This window comes from Fukomys damarensis, unplaced genomic scaffold (assembly GCF_012274545.1).
Source record: "Fukomys damarensis isolate Sample0158 unplaced genomic scaffold, DMR_v1.0_HiC HiC_scaffold_29, whole genome shotgun sequence".
NCBI classification, from domain to species: domain Eukaryota; kingdom Metazoa; phylum Chordata; class Mammalia; order Rodentia; family Bathyergidae; genus Fukomys; species Fukomys damarensis.
In genome coordinates this window covers 17904521-17930608 of record NW_022900941.1, presented here as the reverse complement: position 1 = coordinate 17930608, position 26088 = coordinate 17904521, and the positions used below count along the sequence as shown (strand labels likewise).

Here is a 26088-nt window from a genome sequence, read left to right as displayed (position 1 = left end):
AGCTTTCACTTTATCTCTGTTGATGTGGTCTTTCTTTCTTGCAAAACAGGAGCACAGCAGAAAGTGTAGATTGCCCCTTCCTTTTTCCATGTTGTCTTCTGTCTCTTCACTTTCTCTGTAGGTTCCTGTTTTCCATAAGATAATTCTTGCTTGGGCCAGGGATTTGGCTCAGTGGTTCCGCTGCCTGCCTTGCGAGTGCAAGGGCCCGAGTTCAATCCCCAGTACCACACACACACACACACACACACACACACACACACACACACACACGAAGATAATTCATGCTTCTTGGGAATCTATCTCCTTTGCTTCCCCAAGTTGTTATTTTCCAGTGTCTGATGGATTTCGAATCTTGGAGAGGCTTATTGTTTTTTATCACCTAGCCATCTTCCCAGAAATTATATATCTTACAATTTTTGAAATTCATCCAAGCTTGGTATTGCACGAGAGTAATGCCAGCACTCAGGAGACTGAGGCAGGAGGATTCCTGTGAGTTTGAGGCCAGCCTGGGCAGCATAGGGAGTTCAAGTCCTTCCAGGACTACATAGCGAGACCCTGTTCCCCCCAAAAACAAAAAAAGGTATAACTATAAAATGCAGACTTACTCCACTCTTAAAATATTTGGTCATATGAAAATGTATAGTTATAAAAGGATCAATTATGAAAGGAGTCTTTATAGCACACTCATTCCTTATTTTATTTATTTTTTATTTATTTTTTCCCCATTCCTTATTTTAAAAATTATTCAATTTGTAAAAATTTACTAGATTTGTAATTTCTCAGTAAGACCTTTACTGCATTAAAATGCTTAAAATGTAACAGAATGCAGAGTTCTGAGAGAGTTCTTTGAGTAATTACTTTTGAATTTTGTGCTTTGAATTTTCTTATTAACTTACTCAGAGAACATGTTTTAGCTAGTCAGTGTAGATATTACATGGAGGATACTTTTAAGTACTATAATATTATCTTACATGTTTCTGTAATATACTTACTAATATCTATTCCCCCATCCCTCTTTCTTTTTTGTGATTTCTTTGTTTTTTAGGATCATCATGCCTAAAGTTCAGAGTATAAAAAACTCTCTTACACCTTCAACTTCTAGTTTAATAAGTGAATCTGATAAACAGCTGGATTTTTTGCCTGAGAAGCTAAGGGGAAAGCTGCTTCCATTCCAGAAAGAGGGCATCATTTTTGCTCTCAGAAGAGATGGCAGGTAAAGTACCTTTTTAAGACATGCTAAAAATGCTAAATTCTTGGCAAGGATATTTAAAAGCAAACTTTCATGTGTCCATAGTCTTTGTTTTGTTGTTGTTGTTGTTTTTTACTTTAGTCTTTCTTTAGCAGAATTTATTGTGGTTAGGGCTAGGGATGTAGCTCAGTGTTGCTGCACCTACCTGGAAAGCACAATCTGAGTTCAATCTCTGGTACTGAGGGGAAAAAAAAGAATTTATTGTGGTTGACTTAGCTTTGTGAATTTACTATGATTAACTTAACTTTATTTTTATTTATTTATTTATTTGGTACCGGGGATCAAACGCAGGTCCTTGTGCTTGTGAAGGGTGCCATCACTTAATATACGTGAAAGCAAAGACTACTGAATTTTTTTCTTGCTGAACACTGAGCTAAATCCCCGGCCCATGATTGGCTTAACTTTAGATGGAAATATATTGAACAACTTCTAAGTTCTTAAAGTGTGTTTGGTTACCTTAAGTATTCAAGTTAGTAGATATTGTCAGCATCTCATATATTGATAGTTTTCAGGAGGATCTTGGTCCCTTCCTAGAACTCATCTTTTACAGTTTTTTACTTATTCATTTCATTTTCCACCTTAGGTTAGGAACTCTGGACCTGTCTTGCTAGTACTTTATACTACTGCCTATATTTCTTTACTTCTTTCTGTCTTTGAGTCTGTGCATTGATATTATTTATTAATTTTGGAAAATTTTTAGTTACGACCTTTTCCTGTATTATTTTCTTCCTCTCGTGTTTATGTTTTTGGCCTCCAATGTCCTTTTCTCAGGGTCTTATGTACCTCTTAGCTTCTGTTTTGTTGTTCAGTTTATACTCAACTACAATTTACATATTGTGTTAGTTACTATTCTCTCATTGCTGAGACAAAATACCTGGCGCCAAAAGTTTGAAGGGAAAGGGTTTATTTGGCTTACAGTTCTTAGAAGTTCCAGTCCATAATCAGCTTGCCCAGAGGCTGGGATGTCAAACAAGCATCACAGAGGAGAAACAACATGCTCACACAAAGCAGCAAAGGTAACACGAGGGTTTAACAGTATCTTTCTGCCCTTTTTATTTTATTCAGACTTCTTAGGGCAGGTAGCACTCACACCCTTAATCCTAGTGCCCTTGAGCCTAACATTGCACCATGAATCAATTCCAGTTTCACACACTCTAGGTCAAGCCTATGACCACATGAGTCTTTGGGGTGACATATATACCCAGACCATAATACGTATATATGTATATTTTTTACTTATATTCTTGTTTAATAATGCTGTCTTTTTCTGATAATTTATTAAGGAAGAGGCCATCACTTAATATACGTGAAAGCAAAGACTACTGAATTTTTTTCTTGCTGAACAAGAGAGAATTGTATTGTTAGATATGGTTCTCTATACAAAACCAAGAGTTGCTATTGCATCAGGCTTTGGAGAAGTTTGTACACTTTCAGAACAGAAGTGTTTAAGGATTAGCTGAATTTCTGTGCATAATTATGGATTAGTTTACTAATATTAAAGAATAGAGGGACCAGGGATTTAGCTCAGTGGTTCCGCAACCTGCCTTGCAAGCACAATGACCCGAGTTCGATCCCTGGTACCAAAGGAAAAAAAAAAACGAATAGTCCTTTGTTGAAATTGGAGGTAGGGACGTTTTGTTTTCTGCTTCTAATTTTGGGGTTATATAATTTTTTGTTTTTGTATTGGGGTTCGAACTCAGGACCTTGTGCTCACGAGGCAGGTGGCAGAAATACTGAGCTAAATCCCGACCCTGGGTACTATATTTTAATCCAGGTCTTCTTGGTTATGTATCTTGTTTCTTGCCATGTTTTAAATTTTGTCCTTATTTCTATAAGTTTAAAATATTCTCTTCTTTATCTACTTTTGTTTTTTCTGGTACTAGGTATTAATGCATGCTAAATCAGTGCTGTATTTCTGACTGTTCTTATTTTTTTATTTTGATACTGGGTCTGACTAGGTTTTTTTGGGCTGGCTTTGAGCTTGTGATTTTCCTGCCTCACCCTCCAGTGTTATGATTAGAAACATATCCCAGTTCACCTGGCAGAATATCTTATATATTTGCAGTCTTTTGGGGGGAAGTGAGGGGGTTGGTACTGAGGAATGAACCTAGGGCCTCAACAGTGAACTACATTCCCAGCCCTTTCTATTTTTATTTTTTATTTTGAAAGAAAATGTTTGGGGTCTTGGTGGAGGAGGGCCTTCCGGGGTTCTTTCAGGCTGGAGGGTCCTGATGTGTCTTTAGATTTTTTTGTGGAAGCCCTGCACCCACCCTGAAAATTGAATTTGTTGTGGAACAGACTTAGGGCCAATGGTAGCAGGTGTTCTTAAAATGATGCTTCGAGGTGCTCTGGGGAAGTCCTTCAAGCTTATTGGCCACCCTATTCAGTAGGGCTGCATAGCACATTGTGCTTTTGAGTACATCGGTGGGGTTGTGATGTGTTCCTGGCCATCAATGGAGCCTACCGTTCAAAATTCAGATATTTTCTTTGCAGAAAATCTTAGCCGACATTTTCACGGTGTCCAAAGAGGTAGCATTGTGATTGCAAAAAGCTTGAGCAATTCAAAATCAAATATTTGTAAAAGAGTAATTGGTTTGGAGGGAGACAAAGTCCTCACCACTAGTACATTAGATTTCCTTTAAAGCAATAGTTATGTGCCCATGGATCATGTCTGGTTAGAAGGTGACAATCTACAGAACTCTACAGATTCCAGGTTCTCTGGCTCCATCCCGTATGGACTCATAAGAGGATGCATCTTCTTTAAGATCTGGCCTCTGAGTGACTTTGGATTTCTGCATGACAATCCCAGTAGCCACTGGCTTTCTGACAACTGACAAGCATTTATTCCTCTGACCTGATGAGTCTCCTGGTCCAGTGAATTTATGACACAGTGGAAACCATGTACTTACCTTACCAATAAACGATTTGCTATTTAAAAAAAGAAAGTATTGCTAAGTTGTCCAGACAGAATTGAACTTGCAATCATTCTGCCTCAGTCTTTTCCCAAAGCACTTGCCAATGTCTTAAATTTGGTTTTAATAATTAAGTAATAATATGTGTGATCCTTGAGAGACCTAAATAATAGGCAAATTCTCATAGGGAGGATTTGTAAAACTAGTTTTTTCTTGGTTTGGTATTTCCTAGGTCATAGAGATAATGTAAATTCAAGTCTGAAAATTATTTTGGGGAGGCCTGTGATTATAAATTGTGATCATTTATTTTTCATATCAAGGTTTAAGTTTTCTTAAAAATTAGGCATAACTTAATAAACTAGATAGGTTTTAGATATATACTTCAATGAGTTCTAATAGTTCATTTACTTTTGTGTTTTGAAAGATACAGAAAAAGACATATAACATTTTCATTATGTAGGCCTGATTTTTATCTCCAGAGTGTATTACTTATAGCTTCTTTGTGCTTGTTTTATTTATTTTTTTATTTTGGCATAATTTCAAACTTGTAGAAGTTTTAAGAAATATAAAATCACTATTCACTAATTTTTTATATTTCACCACATTTACTTAAACTATTTTTTTCTCTCCATATACAGTACATTCCAGAGCATATTGGTATTTATTTTCCCAGCGTGAAGATATATTGGATAAGTTATAATCCTTTATCCTACAATACTACAGCATAGTATGTATTTTTTTAAAAAACAGCTATAACTGTGTTGTGTGAAGTGAGATTGATGATTGATATTGATTGTTTCTTGGGTTATTAATTTGGTTAATGATTTTTTTTTTTTTTGGAGGTATGGTCTTGCCATGTCATCCAGACTGGCCTTGAACCATCTATGTACAAGCCCAGATGGCTAGAAACTTGAGATCTTCCTGCCTCCGCCTCCCTAGTGCTAAAATGCAGACATGTACCACCATGCCTGTTTCTAGTCAAAAGTTTTATCCAGTTTTGCTATTCTATAATTACTCTTTTTCTTTTTCATAATTGTGAACCATGAACTGTCAACATGAGATGTTGAGACTGCCAATATGCTGCTGCTTCTCCAACTTTTCCCTCTTGGATCAAACTAGTTTTTTTTGTGACAGTTATAAAATGATGATGTATTGATTTGCATTTTACTATAAAGAAGAGCTATCTCTTCTCTCCCCTTCCATTCTCTCTCCTCTCCTCTCTCTCTCCTCCTCTCCATCTATAAAAACTCCACCTATTTATCCATCCTCAGCATGGACTTACATATTCCTATTTTAGTCAATATTTTATAATCCCTTTGTATACCACATCTTGCTTTTATTTGTTTTGGATCTTGTACAAACAGAAAGAATTATGCAGTCTATATGGATGGATCTGACTTCTCTTGCTCAACACAGTGCTTTCATCCATGGTGTTTAATCTCTGAATGTATCATAGTTAATTTGTTCATTCATTTGGTGGTGGGTGTTTGGGCTGTGGCTGTAGTACTTTAATGCTCTGGGAAATAAAGATGATAATAATATTCTTGAACAAGTCTCTTTTTAAACATGTTTTTAATACTTTGGCTGCTTTATCAGGTAAGTGACTATTTACTTTTCCTTATAAAACTGCCCAATATTTTCTTAGTCAGTATACAATATATGAAAATTATGTATGCTTTACATCTTTCTTAACATTTGTAGTTATCAGCCTTTTATATTTTAGGCATTCAAAATGAACTAGCTTTCATGTACTCGCTCACTGTGTTTTAGTTTGTACTTTCCACATGGGTACTGAAATTGAGCATTTTTTCCGTGCTTACTGAACATGTTGCTTTATTATGTTTTTGTGCATATTTACTTATATGTGCAATATTATGTGTGTATATATTGTGAAGTGTGTATATATTTTGCCCATGTGTTTAGTGGTTTGTCTTTGTTATTGATAGGAATGAGTTCTTTTTATATTCTAGATATGACTTACCATATATATGTATATGTGTGTGTGTGTGTTTATAGATAGATAGATAGATAGATAGATAGATAGATAGATATGATTAAGATTTCTTCTAGTCCAAAGCTTGGCTTTTACTTTTTATAGTAATATTCTAATAAACAGAAATTTTAAACTTTTTTTTGGTGGGGGGGAACAGGGTCTCACTATGTAGTGAGACTGACCTGGAATTCACTATGTAGCTCAGGCTGGTCTCGAACTCACAGTGATCCTCCTGTCTCAGCCTCCCCACTGCTGGGATTACAGGCATGCGCTGCCAAGGAATTCACTATGTAGCTCAGGCTGGTCTCGAACTCACAGTGATCCTCCTGTCTCAGCCTCCCAAGTGCTGGGATTACAGGCATGCGCTACCATGCCTGGCCAAGTTTTAAACTTTTTTTATGAAATCTAATTTATTAAAATTTTCACTGGGTGTGGTGGCGCACACCTATAATCCCAGCACTCGGGAGGCTGAGGCTGGAGGATCACTGTGAGTTCAAGATCAGCCTGGGCTACATAGTGAGTTCCAACTACATAGTGAGACCCTGCCTCAAAAAACCAAAAAAAAAATTTATTTTTCTTTTATAGTTACTGCTTTTTTTTTTTCCATTCACTCTAAGTCTTTTTCCTACTCTAACATTGCAAAATGGTCTTCTGTTTTCTGGGATCTTTATTTTGCTTGTAATTCATCTCAAATTAATTTTTTTCAAATTAATTTTTTAAAAACAGTTAAGGTTAAGAGGTCCATGTTCAGTATTCGTTCATCTTGTTTTGTAGTTACTCCAACACATTGTAGAAAAGTGTTATTTCCATAAATTACTTTAGCATCTTTGTGAAAAATCAGTTGGTCATATAGGTATAAACCTAGTTCCTGATGGTTTCCTTTTGCAGTTGGATTGGATTGCTTTTTCTGTTTTTACCCCTCTTCCATTTTCACTTAGTTTGTAGCCTTCTTTTTTCATTTTTAATTAATTTAATTAATTAATTTTTTGCTCTGTGTTCTAGGCTAGCTTTTATCTCACTATGTAGCCTGGGTTGGCCTTGAATTTGTAGCAGTCCTCCTGCCTCAGCCTTCCAAGTGCTGGAATTACAGGAATTCACTACCATGGCTGGCTCTGTTTAGTGTTTGTTGGGTTGAAACTATTATACTAGAATGTGTTTGTTTGTTTTTTCCCTCAGTACAGAGCGTTAAACTCAGGACCTTGCACTTGGGAGGCAGGTGTGGTGCCACTGAGCTAAATCCCTGCCATTGTACTAGAATTTATTTAGAGAAGCTAATGAGAAATCTATTCCCCAGTTCTTGGCACTTTCAAAAATGTCTTTATGCTGGACATGGTGGCACATTCCTGTAATTCCTTCATTTCAATGGGGCACTCAGAAGGCTGAGTCAGAAAGATTGCCATTAGTTGACCGTGAACTGCATATTGAGATCCTGTGTCAGGAAGGCTTTTTTCATTGACTTCATATTGAGAATGACATATTTTCTCAGGAAGAAAGTCCTACTTTCTTTTCTAGCTGATACAGGTATTGCTCTTCTCTTTGATAGAAAGCAATCTGAGAGTTGCCTGTTTATTCCTCCTGAGTAGTGGTCAAATCACTACCTATTTTGGAAATGAAGAAGTAGAATATGTCTTAGTAATGTCTTATGCATCTCTTTTTTCAGGATGTACTATATTCATTTAATTTCTAGTTTTCAGTTTTTCTTTCCTGGAAGCTTTTCTTTCTTTGTTGCTGTTTTTTTTTTGAGACAAAGTCTCACTATCTAGTGCAGACTGGGCTTGCACTCACTGCAATCCTGCCTCAGCCTGCTGAGTGCTGGGTTCATAGGCATGTGCCACCATACCCTTGGAGCTTTTTTTTTTTATTTTAGCTTTTCTTGAAGTACATTGAAAATAGCTTTTTAGTTTTATTTTGGTTTTCTTCTTTGAAAACATTAGGTGTGTTGATGTTCTTCTTGTCTTGGCTTCGTCTTTCTCTTTTCCTTTCATTATTTTCTCTCAAAACTGGTTTTTCATCATTCCATTTGAAAATTTCCTTTTCAGTTTTGTGTGTTCTTAACTTTTTTTTTTTTTTTTTTTTTTTTTAAAAAAAAGTTTTTGAAACAGGGTCTCACTATGTAGCTGAGACTGACCTGGAACTCACTATGTAGCCCAGACTGGTCTTGAACTCACAGCGATCCTCCTGCCTCAGCCTCATGAGTGCTGGGATTACATGTGTGCACCATGATGCCCAGCCAGTTCTGTGTATTTTTAACAGGGCCTGTTGTCTCTTCTGTTTCCATTTGGCCTTCATTTAAATGGTGTTTGTCTGTTTTTCATTTCTCTGATATATCAGTTCACATTTCATTTCTTCATCTTTTTTGGCCATAGCTTCCTGAGGTCCTGTGCCTTTGCCTTTTTTGTTATTGTTGTTGTTGTTACAAGAATGTTTACTTCTTTAAGTTAAGATTTATGGCAAAATATTTGAATGAATAAAAATGATGAGATAAGTATCCTGGAGTGATTGTGTGTGTGTGTGTGTGTGTGTGTGTGTGTGTGTGTGTGTGTGTGTTTATTTATTTATTTATTTGTTTGTTTATTTAATTTATTTATTTTTTGGTACCTGGGATTGAACTCAGGACTTTGTGCTTGTGAGGCAGGCGGCGGCACCATTGAGCTGAATCCCCAGGCCTATGACTTTTTTTCCTGGGATATTTTTTTCCATATGATTGTTTTGTCTTTTCTTTTTTCTCCGCACCAAAGAGGACCATTTTTTTTCCTGAGCATGCTAACATGCTATTTGTAAACAGTCATCTTGGAAGGGCTACAGCAATATTCTAAACCAATATCTATTCTCTTTATGACACTATTTTTGCATGTAATTGACTTCTTTTGACTGTATCAAACTGACACTGCAGGGCAGGTGACTGAGGAAAATATCTTACTCATGTTTCTGCCTCACTCAGACATTTCCCAAAATGGAGGTTTACCACTGAACTTTCCCTCTTTTTCTGCAGCCAAGTTGGGCCTGGGCATGTTCTGACTACAAGACAACCTATCCGCTGTGTTGTTGCAATGAAAGCTTCTTTTTTAAAAAATTTAATTTAATTAATTTATTTAATCTTTCTGAGACAAAGTTTTCACTATGATTTTCAGGCTGGCCTTGAACTTCACATCAGTCCTCCTGTCTCAGCCTCCTGAGTAGTGGGATTACAGGTGTGTGTAGGGATTACACCTAGCTGTGATGTCTTTAAATAAAAATGTAATTATAATAAAAGCCACATTGCCATTAATTCCCCTCAAAATACTTCTCTTTGCTACCTCTTTCTGAAGCAATTCTGAGAGCCATTTTTTTTTGAGTAGGTGGAAGAAACACTGAGCTAAATCCCCGGCCCCCTTTTTTTTTTTAGACAGGATCTCACTATGTAGTTGAGACTGATGACCTGGAACTCACTGTAGCCCAGGCTGGTGTCGAACTCACAGTGAATTCTCCTGGTTCAGCTTCCTGAGTGCTGGGATTACAAGCGTGCATCACCATGCCCAGCCTTCAGAGCCTTCTTTTGTGTCTTTAATTGTGCTGTCATGGCTACCTCCTAGTCCTGAAGTGATTAAAAAAGTTTACTGTTCATAGTCACTTTGATTTTGCGGAAGAGCCACAAATCACACAGTACCAGATCCAGTAATTAAGGTGGATGAGTACATGTTGTAATGCATTTCATGAACTACCTTTTAGTTGGATGGCACTCACCTGCAGAATTCACCATATTTTTGGTCACACCTTTAAGATGTGAAAGAGGATTTCCAGACTCCTTCCAAAAGTGACAAAAATGATGAGATAACTATCCTGGTGTTGCTACGTAGCCCAGGCTGGCCTCAGACTCACAACTCCTCCTGCCTCTGCCTCCCAAATGCTAGGATAACAGGTGTGTGCAACCATTCCTCGCTTAAATTTTTTTTTCCTGGTACTAGGGGTTGAATTCAGGTCCTTGTGCTTGCTAGGCAGGTGCAGCACCACTAAACTAAAAATCCCCAGCCTTAGACTATTTTTAAAAATATTATACTTAGAGAAGTAGGGACAGCTAAATAATTATTGGAGTTTTAGGGTTTTTTTTTCTCTCTGCTTTTTAAAAATTTTTTTGAGACAGGGTCTCGTTAGACCAGGCTGGCTTTCCATTCACTATTTAGCTTAGGCTTTCCTCAAATTTGAGGTGATCTTTTGATGTGAGTCTCCTGGGATTAAAGGTGTGCACTGCCATGCGTGGCTCTCATTAAATTTTACAGCAGAACTATCTGTATTTTGTTTTTGTTTTTGTTTTTTTTTAACTAGGAAGCAGACTTATAAAGTGCAGTACTTTACTGCTTTTTATTTTTTTTCCCACAGACTTTACTGTAGATATTTTCAAATGTGTACAATAGTAGAGGAAGAAGTATCATGAGCCCTCACGTAGTAATCACCCAGCTTTAATAATTATGAATATTTTACTAGTTATTGCCTGTTCTGTTTCCTGTCCCCTGCCTACAAGTAAATGCTGTTTTCCCTTGGAGTATGTTAAAGTACATGCCAGCACTTATGTGTTATTCATAAACACTGCCATTTGTTTGTTTGTTTGTTTGTTTTTTTGAGACAGGGTCTCACTATGTAGTTGAGGCTGACCTGGAACTCACAAAGTAGCTTGGGCTGGTTTCAAACTCAAAGCAATCCTCCTGCCTTAGCCTCCTGAGTGCTGGGATTACAGGCGTGTGCCACCACATATGCCTGGCTGTTTTTTGTTTTTTGAGACAGGGACTTGCTATGTAGTTTAGGCTGGCCTTGAACTGTGTAGCTCAGGCTGGCCTCGAACTCAGGGCAATTGTCCCTCCTCAGCCTCCAGAGTGTTGGGATTATAGATATAAGCCACCATGCTGGGCACAACACTGCCACTTCTAATCTCTAATAATGATTTTCCTGTGATCATAATGTCATTTTTATAGCTATCCCCATTCCTCAACCTATCTACTGCAGTATTTGATTCATATTAAACTATTCCTTCTTCTTTTTTTTTTTTTTATGGTGCTGGGCATTGAACTTGGGACCTTGTTCTTGAGAGACAGGTAATGGAACCACTTGAGCTAAATCCCTGGCCCATCTTCTATGTTAAACGTGCTTTTGTGCTGTTGAGATCTATTTGAATCAATATCCAAATCAGACCCACATACTGAATTTTGTTTTCTTTTTAACTTTTATTAGACTAGCATACTTAAAAGAATGTTTTCATATTTATTTATTATTTTAACTGCTTTAATTTTTCTGTAATGAATTTAAGTATCTACTGTTAAATTGAAAAGAATGTTGTAATTTTTTTTTAACCGGATTAACCATTCCAAATTTTTCTGTATGGAGTTTAAATTTGTACTAGTCCTTTCTGAATTCTCAAAATAAGCTAATGAAATAAATGACTTCAACACCTACCCTTTTCCAAAAAGTGTCTATGTAGTATTTAGCATTAAGCACTCAATTACACTGGGGCAGTAGCAAAAGGAGCATGGACTTTGGACACTAGAGGTTCTGTTTCATCTTTTATACATTATGATCATAGGCATATTATGACTTAGTTATTTAAATATTTATGGCTGTATGAATCATCTCTTAAAACTTCAGACTTTCAGAATGACTGAAAACGTAGAGGGAGGGCAGAAAGGATCCTGTCTAGCAATGAAGACATGATAATAGAGGATCCTAGTGTTAAATGAATGCTTTATATATAAGGATAGTTTGTGAAGAAAAAGGTTCTTTTTTTCTATTGAGAAGCTAGAATTAGAGAATAGTAAAAGAAATACAAAAAAAAATGTGTAACTGTTGGAGCAGTAGTTAAAACTGATCACTGGGAGAGTAAATGGTTGATTACCTCTTTAGAAAATGAGGAAACCAACAAAGTGCAAGGTTGAAGAGCCAGCCCTTTGGTCTGCAGAACAAAAACACTGTGATTCTTATCTGCCCATGATGGCAGTAGCAGGTGGCCAATATCCTGCTGAATGTCACAGCGTAGTAACAGGAGTGTGGAGGTTGTGTGTTTAGGGACCAGGGTAATGCTCTTTTGAGTTTCTTTACTGGGTCCGTGGCAATTCACTGCTATGTATGTAACCACCACAACCCCCTTTTTAAAGATTTCTGATTTAGAGCATTTATTTTCCAACATCTAGAAATTTAACTTTCAGCTTTCATGGTAACTGAACTGTGTAAACTGAAGCTTAGGTAGTCTTCGAAATATTTATGTATCTATTTTCTTAGAAGAAGAAATTCAGAGATACAGCTTCATTGATTTAAACGTTTGGCAGAATCTTGTGAATTCAAATTCTTTACTAAAACAGACGACACTAAAATAATTGTTTCTATCCTAGGGTTTTTGTTTGTTTGTTTGTTGTTTTATTTTTTCTTTTGTTTTGAGATAGGGTATCTTTGAGGCTCAGGCTGATCATTGAACTTCTGGTTCTCCTGCCTCAGCCTCAAGTGTTGGGATTATAGATATGCACATCACACCTGACATCTAGATTAGTTTTTATTAGTATATTTGTCAGGCAAGGTGAGGTTTCTTTAAGGGGATGTTTTTGTATTCTTTAGGTCAGGAGGTCTGGACCGGACAAATTGATGTCTACTGATCTGGGCCACACTGCCACCTGGGGGCCAAAAAGAAAGATGGCTGTAGTGTCACAACCAGTGCCAGAAAATTTTGACACTCAACAATGTACCAATACCAAGACACCATTATTTTTTTGTAATCACCAGAATAATCTTGTTGGCTTACTTATTAGTGTGTAATTATATAGTATTTAATATGTAAATGTAATGTGTACTTTCATATTTTTTCTCTCCTTTTTCCCTTAATTTTTAGAATATTACTAATTATCTTGAAACAAAGGTTATGTACATTACCCAAGTCCTTTTATATGTATGTTGTTACTTAATACTTATCAAAAATACACTAGTATTGTTGGGTAATGGCAATAGCTTACCATTTACACCATAGATTTGATCAATAAATGCATATCATTTTCCCAGCTGAAATGCTTTGAAAATACATAAAGATTTTTATACCATTTGCATGTATGAGCTTTTTTAAAAATGTGATACTGGTAATTGAACGTAAGGTCTTTGTACTGAGCTACATCCCAGCCCTTTTTATTTTCTATTTTGAGACAGAGTCTCACTAAGTTGCTAAATTGTCCAAGTTGCACTCAAACTTACAATCCTGCTTAACGCTCCAGAATTGCTGGGATTCCTGCATGTGCCACTGAACTTGGCTGGATGTATATATTTGTCTTAGGTTTTCTTGGTTTTTGGTCTACTGTTTTTGGTGGCACTGACTATTAAACCCAGGGCCCTGCTAATGCTATGCAAGGGCTCTACTACTGAGCCACATTCTTAGCATTACCTTAACTGTTTTTTTGTTGGTGGTGTTTTGTTTTTTTTTTTTTTTTTTTTTTTTTTTCTACCAGGGATCGAACTCAGGACCTTGCACTTGCAAGGCAGGTGTCTCCAGCCCTACCTTAACTGTTTTGATGGAAGGTTGCTATTACCAAATATGGTACCATTGGGTTGACACTTAATATGTAACTGAACAACAAATATTACATGTTTTCCCTTAATGAGGTACCCAGAATATTAAAATTCATAGAGACAGAAAATAGAAGGTGGTTGACAGGGTAAGGAGGAAGGGGTCATGGCTAGTTATTGTTTAATGGGGACAGAGTTTCAGTTTGGGATGAGGAAAATTCAGGAAATGGATATCAGTGATAGTTTCAGAATAAAGTGAATGTATTTAATGCTACTAGATTGTGTACTAAAAGTGATTGAATAGTAAACTTTATATTATGTATATATTGCCATGATAAAAAGTATAACTGTGGTAGTAATATGAAATGGTACACTTCCTTAGAGCATAAGAATAAACTAGGTAAATGAATTTAATTTTCTTTTTCTGTTTGTTTGTTCTTTTTAGGCAGGGTCTTGAACTCACTATGTAGCTCAGGATAGCCTCAAACTTAGAGCAGTCCTGCTTCAGCCTCCTGAGGGTTGGGATTACAGATATGGGTCATTGTACTCAACTTACAGAGTAGTATGTTTTAAAATTAATTTCTTATCAGATATAAAGTTGATGTTTGTAAAAAAAAATAAAGTTGATGCTTGTATTTATAATGCTATGAATTTCTAAAGTCTTCAAAGGATGAATTTTATTCTTGTATCTGTTTTAAATTGATTCCTTTATTTTGTATGCCTTTTCTACCTTTGGAACAATCCTTCCTCAATGAAGGAAACCTAAAATGTTTTCTCTTTATGATAAATAATTAAATGGCAAATGTGTAATAATAATTTCCAAAGTCTCATCATGTAACAACTGTTTTCTGGTAATTCTGTAAGCGAAAGAATTTTAGCATAAACACCAAAACGTCTGAATATTAACTTCTTTATGGCAACCTGATATTATATATACCCTTTCAATTACTCTTCAGAAATAGATTATTTGATATACAATGGAAAAATCAAGTCAATTCTACTTTACTTTTTTTTTGTCTTTTCTTGAGCTCTTACTAAATGATCTTCAATAGCTATGAAAATAATTCCTGAGCAAATATGTAATTATTAAGTTACTTGATTTTCTCTGTTTATGAAAAATGACTACTATTTGGTAGAATACTTTGATTTTTAAATAGTTACAATATTTGATTACTACAGAAAAACAATTAATTTTTTTTTTTTGGTATGCGCTCCCACATGTAGCATTGGTGAATCACATGGGATGTTTTTATTCAAGCCAAGATGAGGCAAACAACTAAGGGTTCTATATTTTGCTGTCTGCTTATATCACTTAGGCCTCATGTTTAGAGGGCATAAAAAAGGTCATGGGTTGGCATTATAATTGAATGGGAGTGGTCTGCTTGTTGACATTTCTTGTGTGGTACTGCAGATGGGACCTCCAGCCTTGTGCATGCTATGCAAGTGCTCTGCACTGACACCAGTATCAGTCACTGTGTCACAGTGTCAGGCACACCTGGCGCTCATGCTCCAACCTTTTACTTGAAGCGGTGTGAATAAATCCCATCGAATATGGAGAGAAGCAGGAAGCAGTGTGTGTGAGGACTTTCAAGTCTGCATTGCCCTTTATATCTGTGTCACTCATTGAACTTGCATGTCCTGTGACCTCTTTGTGCTCTTGCTCCCCAGCAGTAACATGGGGATCATAAGTTTATATCTATCACTAGACTCTGAGGTTTGAATGTATTAATATCCACAGAGCATTGATACAAAGGCCTGTGTTATACAAAACACAGGGTAAAGCTGAAGTGAGAATTTTATGGGAGCCAAGGATTTTTTAAACCCTATTTACTACCTCAGGTTTTACCTAATAATACTCATTTTCTTCCGGTGATTCATCGTTTTTTGTTGGTCTTTTCCTGTTGGTTGGACAGTTCTCTCTCCCTGTTGAAAGTTTCCTGTTTTCTGAAGAATATTTATCATTCCATCTTTGAAATGTGGAAAATGATCCTTGTCACGCTCGCGGCATTTTCTTATACGTTCCTGTACTGCATTTCATGTTTCATATTAGGTAAATGGAATTTCATTGCTCTTGATGAACAGAGGGCTTGAGATCAACTGGCTGTGCTAGTATTTATCTCTGTTGGCACGTAGCACAGGTTGGCCTCAAACTGGAGATCACCTTTCAGAAGCTTCCCAAATGCTAGGATCACAGATGTGCACCTGACTATCTCCTTTTACCTCAAGTTGTAGCGGTTGCTTTCCTGGGGCTCTGGCAGTCTGGGACTGGCATGCAGAGGCCCTAGGCAGAGTTGGGATGGCGAGCGCCCTTTGTGGCCATGTGGGCCTGGTTCTGACAGGAAAGAGGGGACACTGAGGAGGAGCTGCAAGTAGACCTGCAATGGCAGCACGCCAGGAGTAGGCTCAGGGCTTGGCTGAAGGCACCGCCCTCTGGGGCTGAGGTGCTGACCTGAGGGCAACCAGGGCTGAGCGCATGAGAGGCACACCTGGCGCTCACGCCCCCAACTTTTGCATATTTTCTTAACATCTTCCCTTAAATCATTTCAGTATTGAAGCACACTAAAAAGTTTCTGTGGGAGCCAAGGAGCTTGTTGCTGACATAGTAATGATTTGTTTGTTTATACATTTTGTAAAATATTAAAATGTCCCATGTTACCATATTCCTTAAATAACTCAGGTTAAGATGTTATTTCTGAAGTGTTGGCTCGTGAGTAGGAGGGAAATTATATATTTCTGTGTTATATAAAACTGACTCATGAGTGGGTAAAAGATCCTGAGAATACCAGGACACCCACTCTAGGAAAAGCTAATATGAGCCATTTCTCTTTAAACCATGTTCCAGCAAGTTGCTTAATGGAACTGTATTCATTAAAGAAATTTCTGTAAGTTCTTTCTTTTTTCTTGGTGAATATCTTCCTGTTTAAATAAAAGTGAAACAACATTTTTTATCTTTAAAAAAATCATTGTTCTAGGACAAAAGGCTTGACTCATTATCTATGGTTCATTGTTTTTAATTAGTTGAACTCAAGAAATGAAAACATACCTGCATTTAGAATATTTAGAATATTTGTTAAATCAGATATAAATACAATTTATCAGTCTTTTAGCAAATACTACTTTAGGTATTGATAGCTAATGCTATTTACAGACAAAAGCAGTGGATGGAGTGGTTCTTTTCTCAGATTCATCTATCAGTCATCTCAGTTTGATAGTTTTTTTTTTTTTTAATTTTTTTGAGACAGGGTCTCACTACATGGTTCAGGCTGGCCTTGAACTTATTATTTCAGTGCTCCTAAGTGCTAGGATTAAAGGTGTGTGCCACCATGCCCAGTGACAATTAAATTTTAAAACTTTTGCATTATAGCATTAAATATCCTGAATTATGTTTGTTATTTCACAGATGTTGATTTGCTCTTACAAATTAGATTTTGCTTGTATGGAGAATTTGTTCTTAATGTGTGGTTTATTTATTTATTTTAGTGTTTGTTTTTTAAAGCATGATTCTTAGGTTCTTTAACCTTCTGATAACTGAGCCACATATATATTTTTTCTTTCTTTCTTTCTTTTTTTTTTTTTTTTTTTTTTGATTTTTTTTTTTTTTTTTTTTTTTTTTTTTTTTTTTGGTGGTACTGGTATTGAATCCAGGGCTTCACACATGCTAGGCTTCTAGGCAAGTGCTCTACCACTTAGCTACACTTTCTGCCCTTTTTATTTTTATTATTTATTTATTTATTTTGGCTTTTTGAGACAGGGTCTCACTATGTAGTTGAGACTGACCTGGAACTCACTATGTGGTGCAGGCTGGTCTCGAACTCACAGCGATCCTCCTGCCTCAGCCTCCTGAGTGCAGGGATTACAGGCTTGTGCCATCACACCCGGCTTATTTATTTTTTATTTTGAGACAGTCTTGTGAAGTTGCTCAGGCTGGTTTTGAACTCTCAATTCTTTGCTTTGACTCCTGAGTCGCTGGGATCACAGCAGCCATATTGTTTTATTTGATTTATCATTTAACTTTTCTTTTTTTTTTTCTGTTTTGGTACAGGGGAATCAAACTTCAGACCTTGCTCTTTTGAGGCAGGCAGCAGCAGCACCACTAAGTTAAATCCCTGGCAGAACTTTTAACCAACATTCTTTGTCTATATTAAGCATTTCAAACATTACTTTTTTTTTTTAAATTCCTGTTTTATTGAAGAGAATGTAAAGTCCGTTTGAAAATCGCCAATGGCAGCTCTTGGTGAAATGCCCCACACTAGACACAGTACTTTACTTGTAACATTTACTTGCCACAAGACCCTAGGAATGGTGGTAGTGTTGTTCTGTGTTTTTCAAATTGAAGCCAGTGGCTGTGAGAGGTGACCTGAATTGCCTAACATGGCAAGGTTGAGAACCGAGAGGTTTGTCTTTCTCTCAGACAAAACTCTGCTCTTCAATTTTCTAATTTCTACATGCTACAACTCCAGTGTAGTTGCATTTGTAAATAAATATTTTCCCTTTCTTTTGTTGGTGTTTATATGTTTCTACTTCATTGTATGCATGGCTTGGCCTCAAGTAAAAAAAAAAAAATGTTAATAAACTTCAAGGAAGTTTGCCCTTACCATCTTCTAAAAATAGGATGCTAGTCAAACTGAATTCTTCTATACTTTGTGTGTGTTTCTCTGTATGTGGTACTGGTGGTTGAATTCAGGGCTTTCCCACTGAGCTACATACACAGCCCTTTTTTAATTCTTAATTTTGAAACAGGATCTTGCTAAGTTTCTGAATTGCCCACACTGGGCTTGAATTTACAATCCTCTTGCCTCAGCCTTCTAGGATGCTGAGATTACAGGGATGAACCACCATGCCCATGGCTATTATACATTATTATGGTGATATTTTCCAGATTAAAACATAAAATTTTAAATTATTAATCCTATACTTAGTAATGGTTAAAATAGCACTCCTTATGAACAGATGACTTATCTTAGAATTTTCATACCTGCTCATATAATTAATATTGTTTTTATACTTTTTATTTTTTGGTACTGGGAATCAAACTCTGGACCTTGAGCTTGCAAGGCAGGTGGCAGAACCACTGAGCTAAATTCCCAGCCCAATATTATTTTTATAAATGTTTATTTGCTTTAGTAAAAAAAAAAAAATCTAGGTATAGTGGCAGAGACCTGTAATTTCCCCATTCTAGGAGGCTGAAATAGAAGTATCACAATTTCACACCCAGCATGAGCGACTTAGCAAGATCCTGTCTAAAAATAAAACATGAAAAGGAAAGGGGAGGGCAGGAGCTGGGATGTAGCTTAGTGTTAAAGTTCTGAGTTTAATCCCCACTACTCTTATTACAAATAAAGGGCATAATGCCCGGGCGTGGTGGCGCACGCCTGTAATCCCAGCACTCGGGAGGCTGAGGCAGGAGGATTGCTGTGAGTTCAAGACCCGCCTGAGCTACATAGTGAGTTCTAGGTCAGTCTCACTGCATAGTGAGACCCTGTCTCAAAACACCAAAAAAATAAAAAAATAAAGGGCATAAACAAATTTTAAGTAAATCCTAATTTCTGTGAGACAAACAGATATGTCTGACATATGGATGTATCTATATGTATATATAGGTACATCTTATATATATATAGATAAAATATAAATCAGATACACATATATGTGTATCTCTGTGTGTGTGTGTGTTAGATTCCTCCCCCCATACAGGGGCTAGAACTTAGAGAGCACTGAGCTACAACCCCAGCCCTTTTCGTTATTTTATTTTGAGATAGAGGCCTGCTAAATTGTCCAGCTGGCCTTGAATTTGTGATCCCCTTGCCTCAGCCTGTCCATAGCTGGGGTTGTGGGTGAGCACCATCCAGGAGTGCCCAGTTCAGATGGAATGTTAATTGATTATATTACACATGTAAATATAAATGCTGATTTGTAGCTGAGAGTGTTGTAGCCTTTGCCTATAACCCCAGCATTCCAGGAGTTTGACAAAGGAGGAGCAAAAATTCAGGCTCACCATGGATTTAGCGAGTTAATGTGGCCCTATTTCAGTATTTTAACAATAATAAAAATAAAGTGGCTGAAGACATAGCTTAGTGTACAAGTCTTGACCGTATTCAGTCTAAACTACCACAAAGCAAAAAACAAAAACACCTAAGTTATAACTCTTAAGACTTCTTAGTCAATGGAAACAATTTGATCAGCAGAATTTTTATAACTTTCATTTTGAGTTATAATTACTTAGTTTTATCTATGATAACTTTTCTTGAATTTATGTAGCATTTTTTCATAATTTATACTTTAATATCTGTCATCTTATTGTAGGTATCATTTCTACTGTGCACAGATAGATATGTTGAAGTAGATAATTTTTGATTTTCTGAATATTGTGTAGTATCAGAGAGAAGTAGAATTTAAACTTTTTATGACCACTGACCCTTAGTTTTTGCTATTAAATCACTGTTGGCAAATATGTTTGTCAGATTGATTATGAGTTTTTACTTTGTCTTACATCTTAATGATGAAAAGTAAATGTTATAAGCAAAAACTCATTTCACTGATAATTTCTTGTTAGAGTGGTGGTATTTTCATAGAATTTTTTGTTTTAATTTTTGACCTGTGTACTTCCTATTAGGAGGAACCTTGTTTGTTTTCTGGGGCCAATTCAAATAAATATTAAATGTCTTCATGTTGGGCACAGAGTGAGGCCCAAGCAATGCAGAATTGAATAAGATGTTATTTTTAAGAAATTCATTGCATGGTAGCAAAATATACATATATTTTATTACACTCTAATAGATGCTACTGTGGAGTTTCTTTAAAGTACATAGTGGAATATTTTTTTTCCTCATTGAGTTTATTGGTACGTTTTAGGTATACAGTACAGTTACATTCGTTATTGGGATCTTGTACCTTTACATGACAGGTCTTGGTTCTCATTTTTTCCCCTTGGTGCAATCTTGATTGAAGATGGAAGCACAGAGCAAAGATGTTTTGGGAGTAACTCTTAGAGGGCAGGAGCTGGGATGTAGCTTAGTGTTAAGGTTCTGAGTTTCTTTATACTAGTTTATGGTAATCAAATATATATATTTACTAACTGAATAAAGTGAGATATGTGAAGGAAACTTTTATGATACTTAGGTGAAAGTAGTGTTCAGGAAATATATAGAAGAATACACATATTCTAAAAGTTGTTAAGCATATTTCTTTCTTTATATTGAAATAAAACTTTCCAAAAGATAGGACCGTAAGTAATTAGTACTTGGCACTGATCTATATTTCCAACCATCTCTGATCATTGTTAAGCATTAATGGTGATTTCTAGTGAATGATATAATAACTGAATACCGGGTGCTACAAGACAATGTAAAGATAGAATGCTTTGTGTGCATGTTTGTGGTGAAAAGCTAACTTTTTGAAAAAATATAAATTCTGTTCCAGATTCTTCTCTCCTCTCCTTCCTCTCCCCTTCCCTGCCCTCTCCTCCCCTCCCCCATTTCTTTCAAATTTATTTATTTTAAGCTGGTATCCTCACTTTGCAAGCCAGAAAAATAAAAGACTCAGAAGCAAAGTGATTTCCTGAGTTTGCCAGTGTAAATGTAGGAACTAGCATACATTTTCATTGCAGAGCTAGTGGTTAAAGAACTTAAAAGCTCTGTAACTCTGCAGTACTAGGAGTTTGAGAGGTATAAAATGAGGCTGGAACCTTGGCTATAAAGAAGTGAAAGGGACTACTTAGGCTTAAGAGGCAAAGTAAGAGATACACAAGACAGGAGCATGTGGTTAAGCACAGCTGCCCATTCATAGTGGCCAGGAAGGAGTGGGGTAGGATGTTGGGAGTGGCTTCATCATGTCTTCAAGACTTTCTTCCTCCAATAAGGCTCTACTTCCAAACATTTCTACTACTTCTCCGTAGCAGCATCAGCTAGGTACCAAGACTTCAACACATGTGCTTTTGGGGAACATTTAAGATCCAAACCCTAACAATGTGTAGATGTGAATAACAGTTACTAAATAAAGAGCATATAAGAAGGTACAGGTGAAAAAAGGAATAATCTACTGAATATTTCTGAAAATGTAAGAGGGAATATAGAGTACTGAGTTAGAGTTTGCCAGAAGAAGCACTACCTGAAGAGTATGGAGGTGAGCATGGTGCAAATGCAGAACTAAGACTGGCATTTGGAATTAGCAGTGATTACTTTATCTGGTAAGTCTTTCTTTTGGACTTCTTTACTTGTGCACATTGTCCTTAAAACAGTCTTTGATATACAATACAGCAGTGCCCCTTATCTGCAGTTTCGCTTTCCACAGTTTTATTTACCCAAGGTTAACCATGGTTTGAAAATATTAAATGGAAAAAAATCTAAAAATAAACAGTTCATAAGTTCTAAATTGTATGCCCTTGTAAAGTAGTGTGATGAAATCTTTTTTCATTTTATTTGGCTTTCTGTGGTACTAAGGATTGAACCTAGGGTCTTTGCGTGGGGCTACATCTTCACAACTTTTTAAATTTTATTTTATTGGTACATTTTAGGTATACAATATAATGACATTCATGGCCGGGCTTTAGCACAGTGGTTCTGCCACCTGCCTCACAAGTACAAGGTCCCAAGTTTGATCACCGGTACCAAAAAGAAAAAAAAAAAATACCCACACACATATATACACATATATATGCGTATATACATATGTATACACACACACATACACACATATATATATATTTAATGGCATTTATCATTGGGAATTTGTACCTTTACATAATCTGTTTTGGTTCTTGTATTTTCCCCATTCCCTTGCCCTCCTGTCAACCCCTCCACCCCTCCCTATTTACAAAGACTTTGTTTCCATTTTTTTCATTTTCTCATTAATTCTATTCCCTTTCCTTTCCCCTCACCTTCCCCTTTCCGTTCCACTACCTTACTGTATCACATTATTATACCTTTTAGTCCTTATTTACACTTTGTTTTTCACAGCAGAGAAACCATTCATTATTTATACATGCGTGTCCTATTCATTTCACTTGAATGTTGCCTCAATTTGCTTCCATTTAGCTATAAATGTCTGTAGTTTCTTATTCTTTATGGATGAGTAGTACTTCTTAAAAAAAAAACAAAACACATCTCCTTTATCCAGTCTCTTGTTGATGGGTTGCTTCCAAGTTTTAACTATTACAAACTGTGCTGCTATGAACATGGGTGGACATATATCACTATGGTATGATTCTTTTAGTTCTTTTGGGAAGATACCCAGCAGGGGAACAGCTGAGTCAAATGGGACTCCAGTGCTATTTCTTTGAGGTATCTCCATACTGATTTCCAGAGTGGTTACAGCAGTCTACACTCCCTCCAGCAGTGGATCAGGGCTCCTCTTTCCCCACAGCCCCTCCAGCATTTGTTATTTGATTTTATGATAGCAGCCATCTTTTCTGGGGTGAGGTGGACTCTCAGCATTGTTTTCATTTACATCTCTTGAATGGCCAGTGATGTTGAACATTTTTTCATATGTTTATTTGCTATTTCTACTTCTTTGTCTGAGAAATGTCTGTTCATTTCAGATGCCCATTTTTGGATTGAGTCTTTAAATTTGGGAGGTCTGATTTTTTTTTTTTAAGTTCTTTATATATTATAGATAGTAGCCCTTTGAGAAAGAGCTGGTGAAATTTTTCCCACACTGTGAGTTGTCTCTTCACACTGTTGGTTTCTCTTTCTGTGCAGAAGCTTTTGAATAAGAAGACATCCCACTTGTTGATTGTGCCAGTTCATAGGCAACTGAGATTTTGTTCATAAAATCTTTTCCTATGCCATTGTCTTTAAAGAGTTCTGCCTAACTGCTTTCCCAGCCAGTTTAGTGTTTCTGTTTTAATATTTAGATCTTTAATCCATTTTGATTTTAGTTTAGTGCATGGTAAGTGATGTAGGTCTAGTTTTATTCTTTGGCAAGTTGAAACCCAGTTTTTCCAGCACCATTTCTTAAAGGGGCTATCTTTCCGCCAATGAGGGTGTTTGGCTCCTTTGTCAAAGATGAGGTTGCTTGAGTATGTCTGGTGTTGTTTCTGCATCTTCTAATCTGTTCCACTGGTCCTTAGGTCTGTTTCTTTGCCAGTAGTATGCTGTTTTTAACCACACTGGTTTTGTAGTATAGTTTCAAGTTGGGGATTGTGATACCCCCTACCTTGTGTTTATTGCCTAGTATAGCTTTTGTAATTCTAGATCTCTTCTTGTTCCAAATGAATTTTTGAATTGTTTCTTCAAGGTCTGGGAAGTATGGTGCTGGAATTTCAATTGGGATTGCATTGAAACTATATAGCAGTTTTGGAAGTATGGCCATTTTAACTACGTTGGTTCTTCTTACCCAGGAGCAAGGGATATCTTTGCATTTTCTTATAGCATCTTCAGTTCTTTTTTCAGAGTGCTATAGTTTTCAGAGTAGAGGCCTTTGATTTCTTTTTTAGGTTGATTCCTAGGTAGTTTAATTTTTTGGATGGTGTTGTGAAAGGAACTGTTTGCCCCATTTCTCTCTCAGAGTTTTTTGTTCATGTGTAGAAAGGCTATTCGTTTTTGTGTGTTGACCTTGTATCCCACTACTCTACAGAATTTGGTTATTAAATCTAGAAGACTTTTGGTGGAGTTCTTGAGCTCTTCTATATAGAGTATCATGTCATCTAGAAATAATGACAATTTGACTTCTTCAGTTCCTATCTTTATTTCTTTTATTTCTTTCTCTTGTCTAATTGCTGTGGGTAATATTTCCAAAACGATAGTGAACAGTAGTGGTGAGACTGGACATCCTTATGTTGTTCCTGATTTTAGTGTGAAGGATATCCGTTTTTGACTATTTACTATGATATTCGCTGTTTTTTTTTTCATAGATAGCCTTAATCAGGTTGAAACAGAGACAGTCTATTCCAATTTTTTATAGGCTTTTTATCATAGATGCATGTTGAATTTTGTAGAATCCTTTTTCTGCATCTATTGAGATGATCATATGGTTTTTGTCCTTGGCTCTGTTAATATAATATATTACATTTTTTGATTTGTGTATGTTGAATCATCCCTGCATCTCAGGATGAATCTCACTTGCTCAGTGTGTATGATCTTCTTGATGATCTTCTGCATTCTATTTGCAAGTATCTCATTAAATACTTTTATGTCTGTGTTCATTAGTGAGATTGGCCTGTAGTTCTCTTTTTGGGTTGGGTCTTTCTCTGCTTTGGGGATCAGGGTGATGCTTGCTTCCAAGAATGAATTTCGGAGTGTCCTTTGTATTTTGTATTTTGTATTTTGTTGAAGAGTTTAAACAGTAGTGGCAGTAGTTCCTCTCTAAATGTGTTGTAGAATTCAGCAGTGAAGCCATCAGGGCCCAGGCTTTTCTTAGTTGGTGAGTTTTTATTACATTTTCAGTTTTGTTGATTGATATTGTGTTGTTTAGAATTTTTAGGTCTTCTTCATTCAACTGTGGTAATTCATATGTATTTAGGAATCTGTCCATTTCTTCTGGTTTTCCATCTTATTTATATATAGGTTCTTGAAGTAGGTATTTATGATACACTGGATTTCTGCTGGTTCCATTGTAATTTTACCATTTTCATTCCTCATTGCATGGATTTGGGCCTCTTTCCTTTTTTTGATAAGGTTGGCTAAGGGTTTAACAATTTTGTTTATTCTTTCAAATAAACAAACCTTGGCTTCATTTAATTTTTTTGTATCATTCTCTTAGTCTCCATTGCTTTGATTTCTGCTCTGATCTTTATAATGTCCTTCCTTGTTCATGTGCTTTGAGTTCATCCTACTATTCTTTTTGTAGAAACTTGAGGTTCAGCATCAAATTGTTTATTTGAGCTATCGCTGTTTCCCAGTATGAGTATTCACTATTACGAATTTCCCTCGTAAGACTGCTTTCATTGTGTTCCCTAGAGTCTGATATGTTATATTCACACTGTCATTTAATTGTAGAAACTTTCTGATTTCTTTAATTTCCCCTGCAACCCATTGATTTTTCAGAAGCGTGTTCAGTTTCCATATGTTTATGAAATTTTTGTGGTTTCTTTTGTTATTGATCTCCAATTTCATCATATTATTTTCTTTTCTTTTCTCTCTCTTTTTTTTTGGTACCAGGGATTGAACTTGGGTCCTTGCGCTTGCAAGGCAGGCCACCGAACCGCTGAGCTAAATCCTTGGCCCTCATCATATTGTTTTCTGATAATATACAGGGGATAACTTCAGTTTCTTTGCATTTAAACATATTCTATGAGTAAGTATGTGGTTTATTTTGGAGAATGACCCACGTGCAGCTGAAAAGAATGTGTATTCTGATTTTGTGCAGTGAAACACTAAACATCTGTTAAGTTCATTTGTTCAAGAGTTTGATTAAGTTCTAGTATTTTGTTGTTTATTTTTTATCTAGTTGCTCTATCTGTTTTTTTTTTTTTTTTTTTTTTTTTTGGCGGG

The 26088-nt window shown here is 36.3% G+C and overlaps 1 protein-coding gene and 1 pseudogene across 8 annotated transcripts in view; both read left to right on the top strand.

Moving 5' to 3' along the window:
• Zranb3 (zinc finger RANBP2-type containing 3) overlaps positions 1 to 26088 on the top strand; it is a 240322-nt gene that overhangs the window by 10593 nt on the left and 203641 nt on the right. For 6 of the 8 annotated variants that reach the window (XM_010606168.2, XM_010606169.3, XM_010606167.2 and 3 more), the window contains exon 2: positions 1046 to 1213. In XM_010606168.2, the coding sequence (XP_010604470.1) occupies positions 1053 to 1213 (161 nt within the window). In that variant the 5' untranslated portion in view covers positions 1046 to 1052. Of the gene's footprint in view, positions 1 to 1045; positions 1214 to 26088 lie in introns of those variants that run through there. The other 2 variants (XM_010606170.3, XM_010606171.2) reach the window with 2 other exon arrangements.
• Positions 3583 to 4083, top strand: LOC104849661 (annotated as a pseudogene).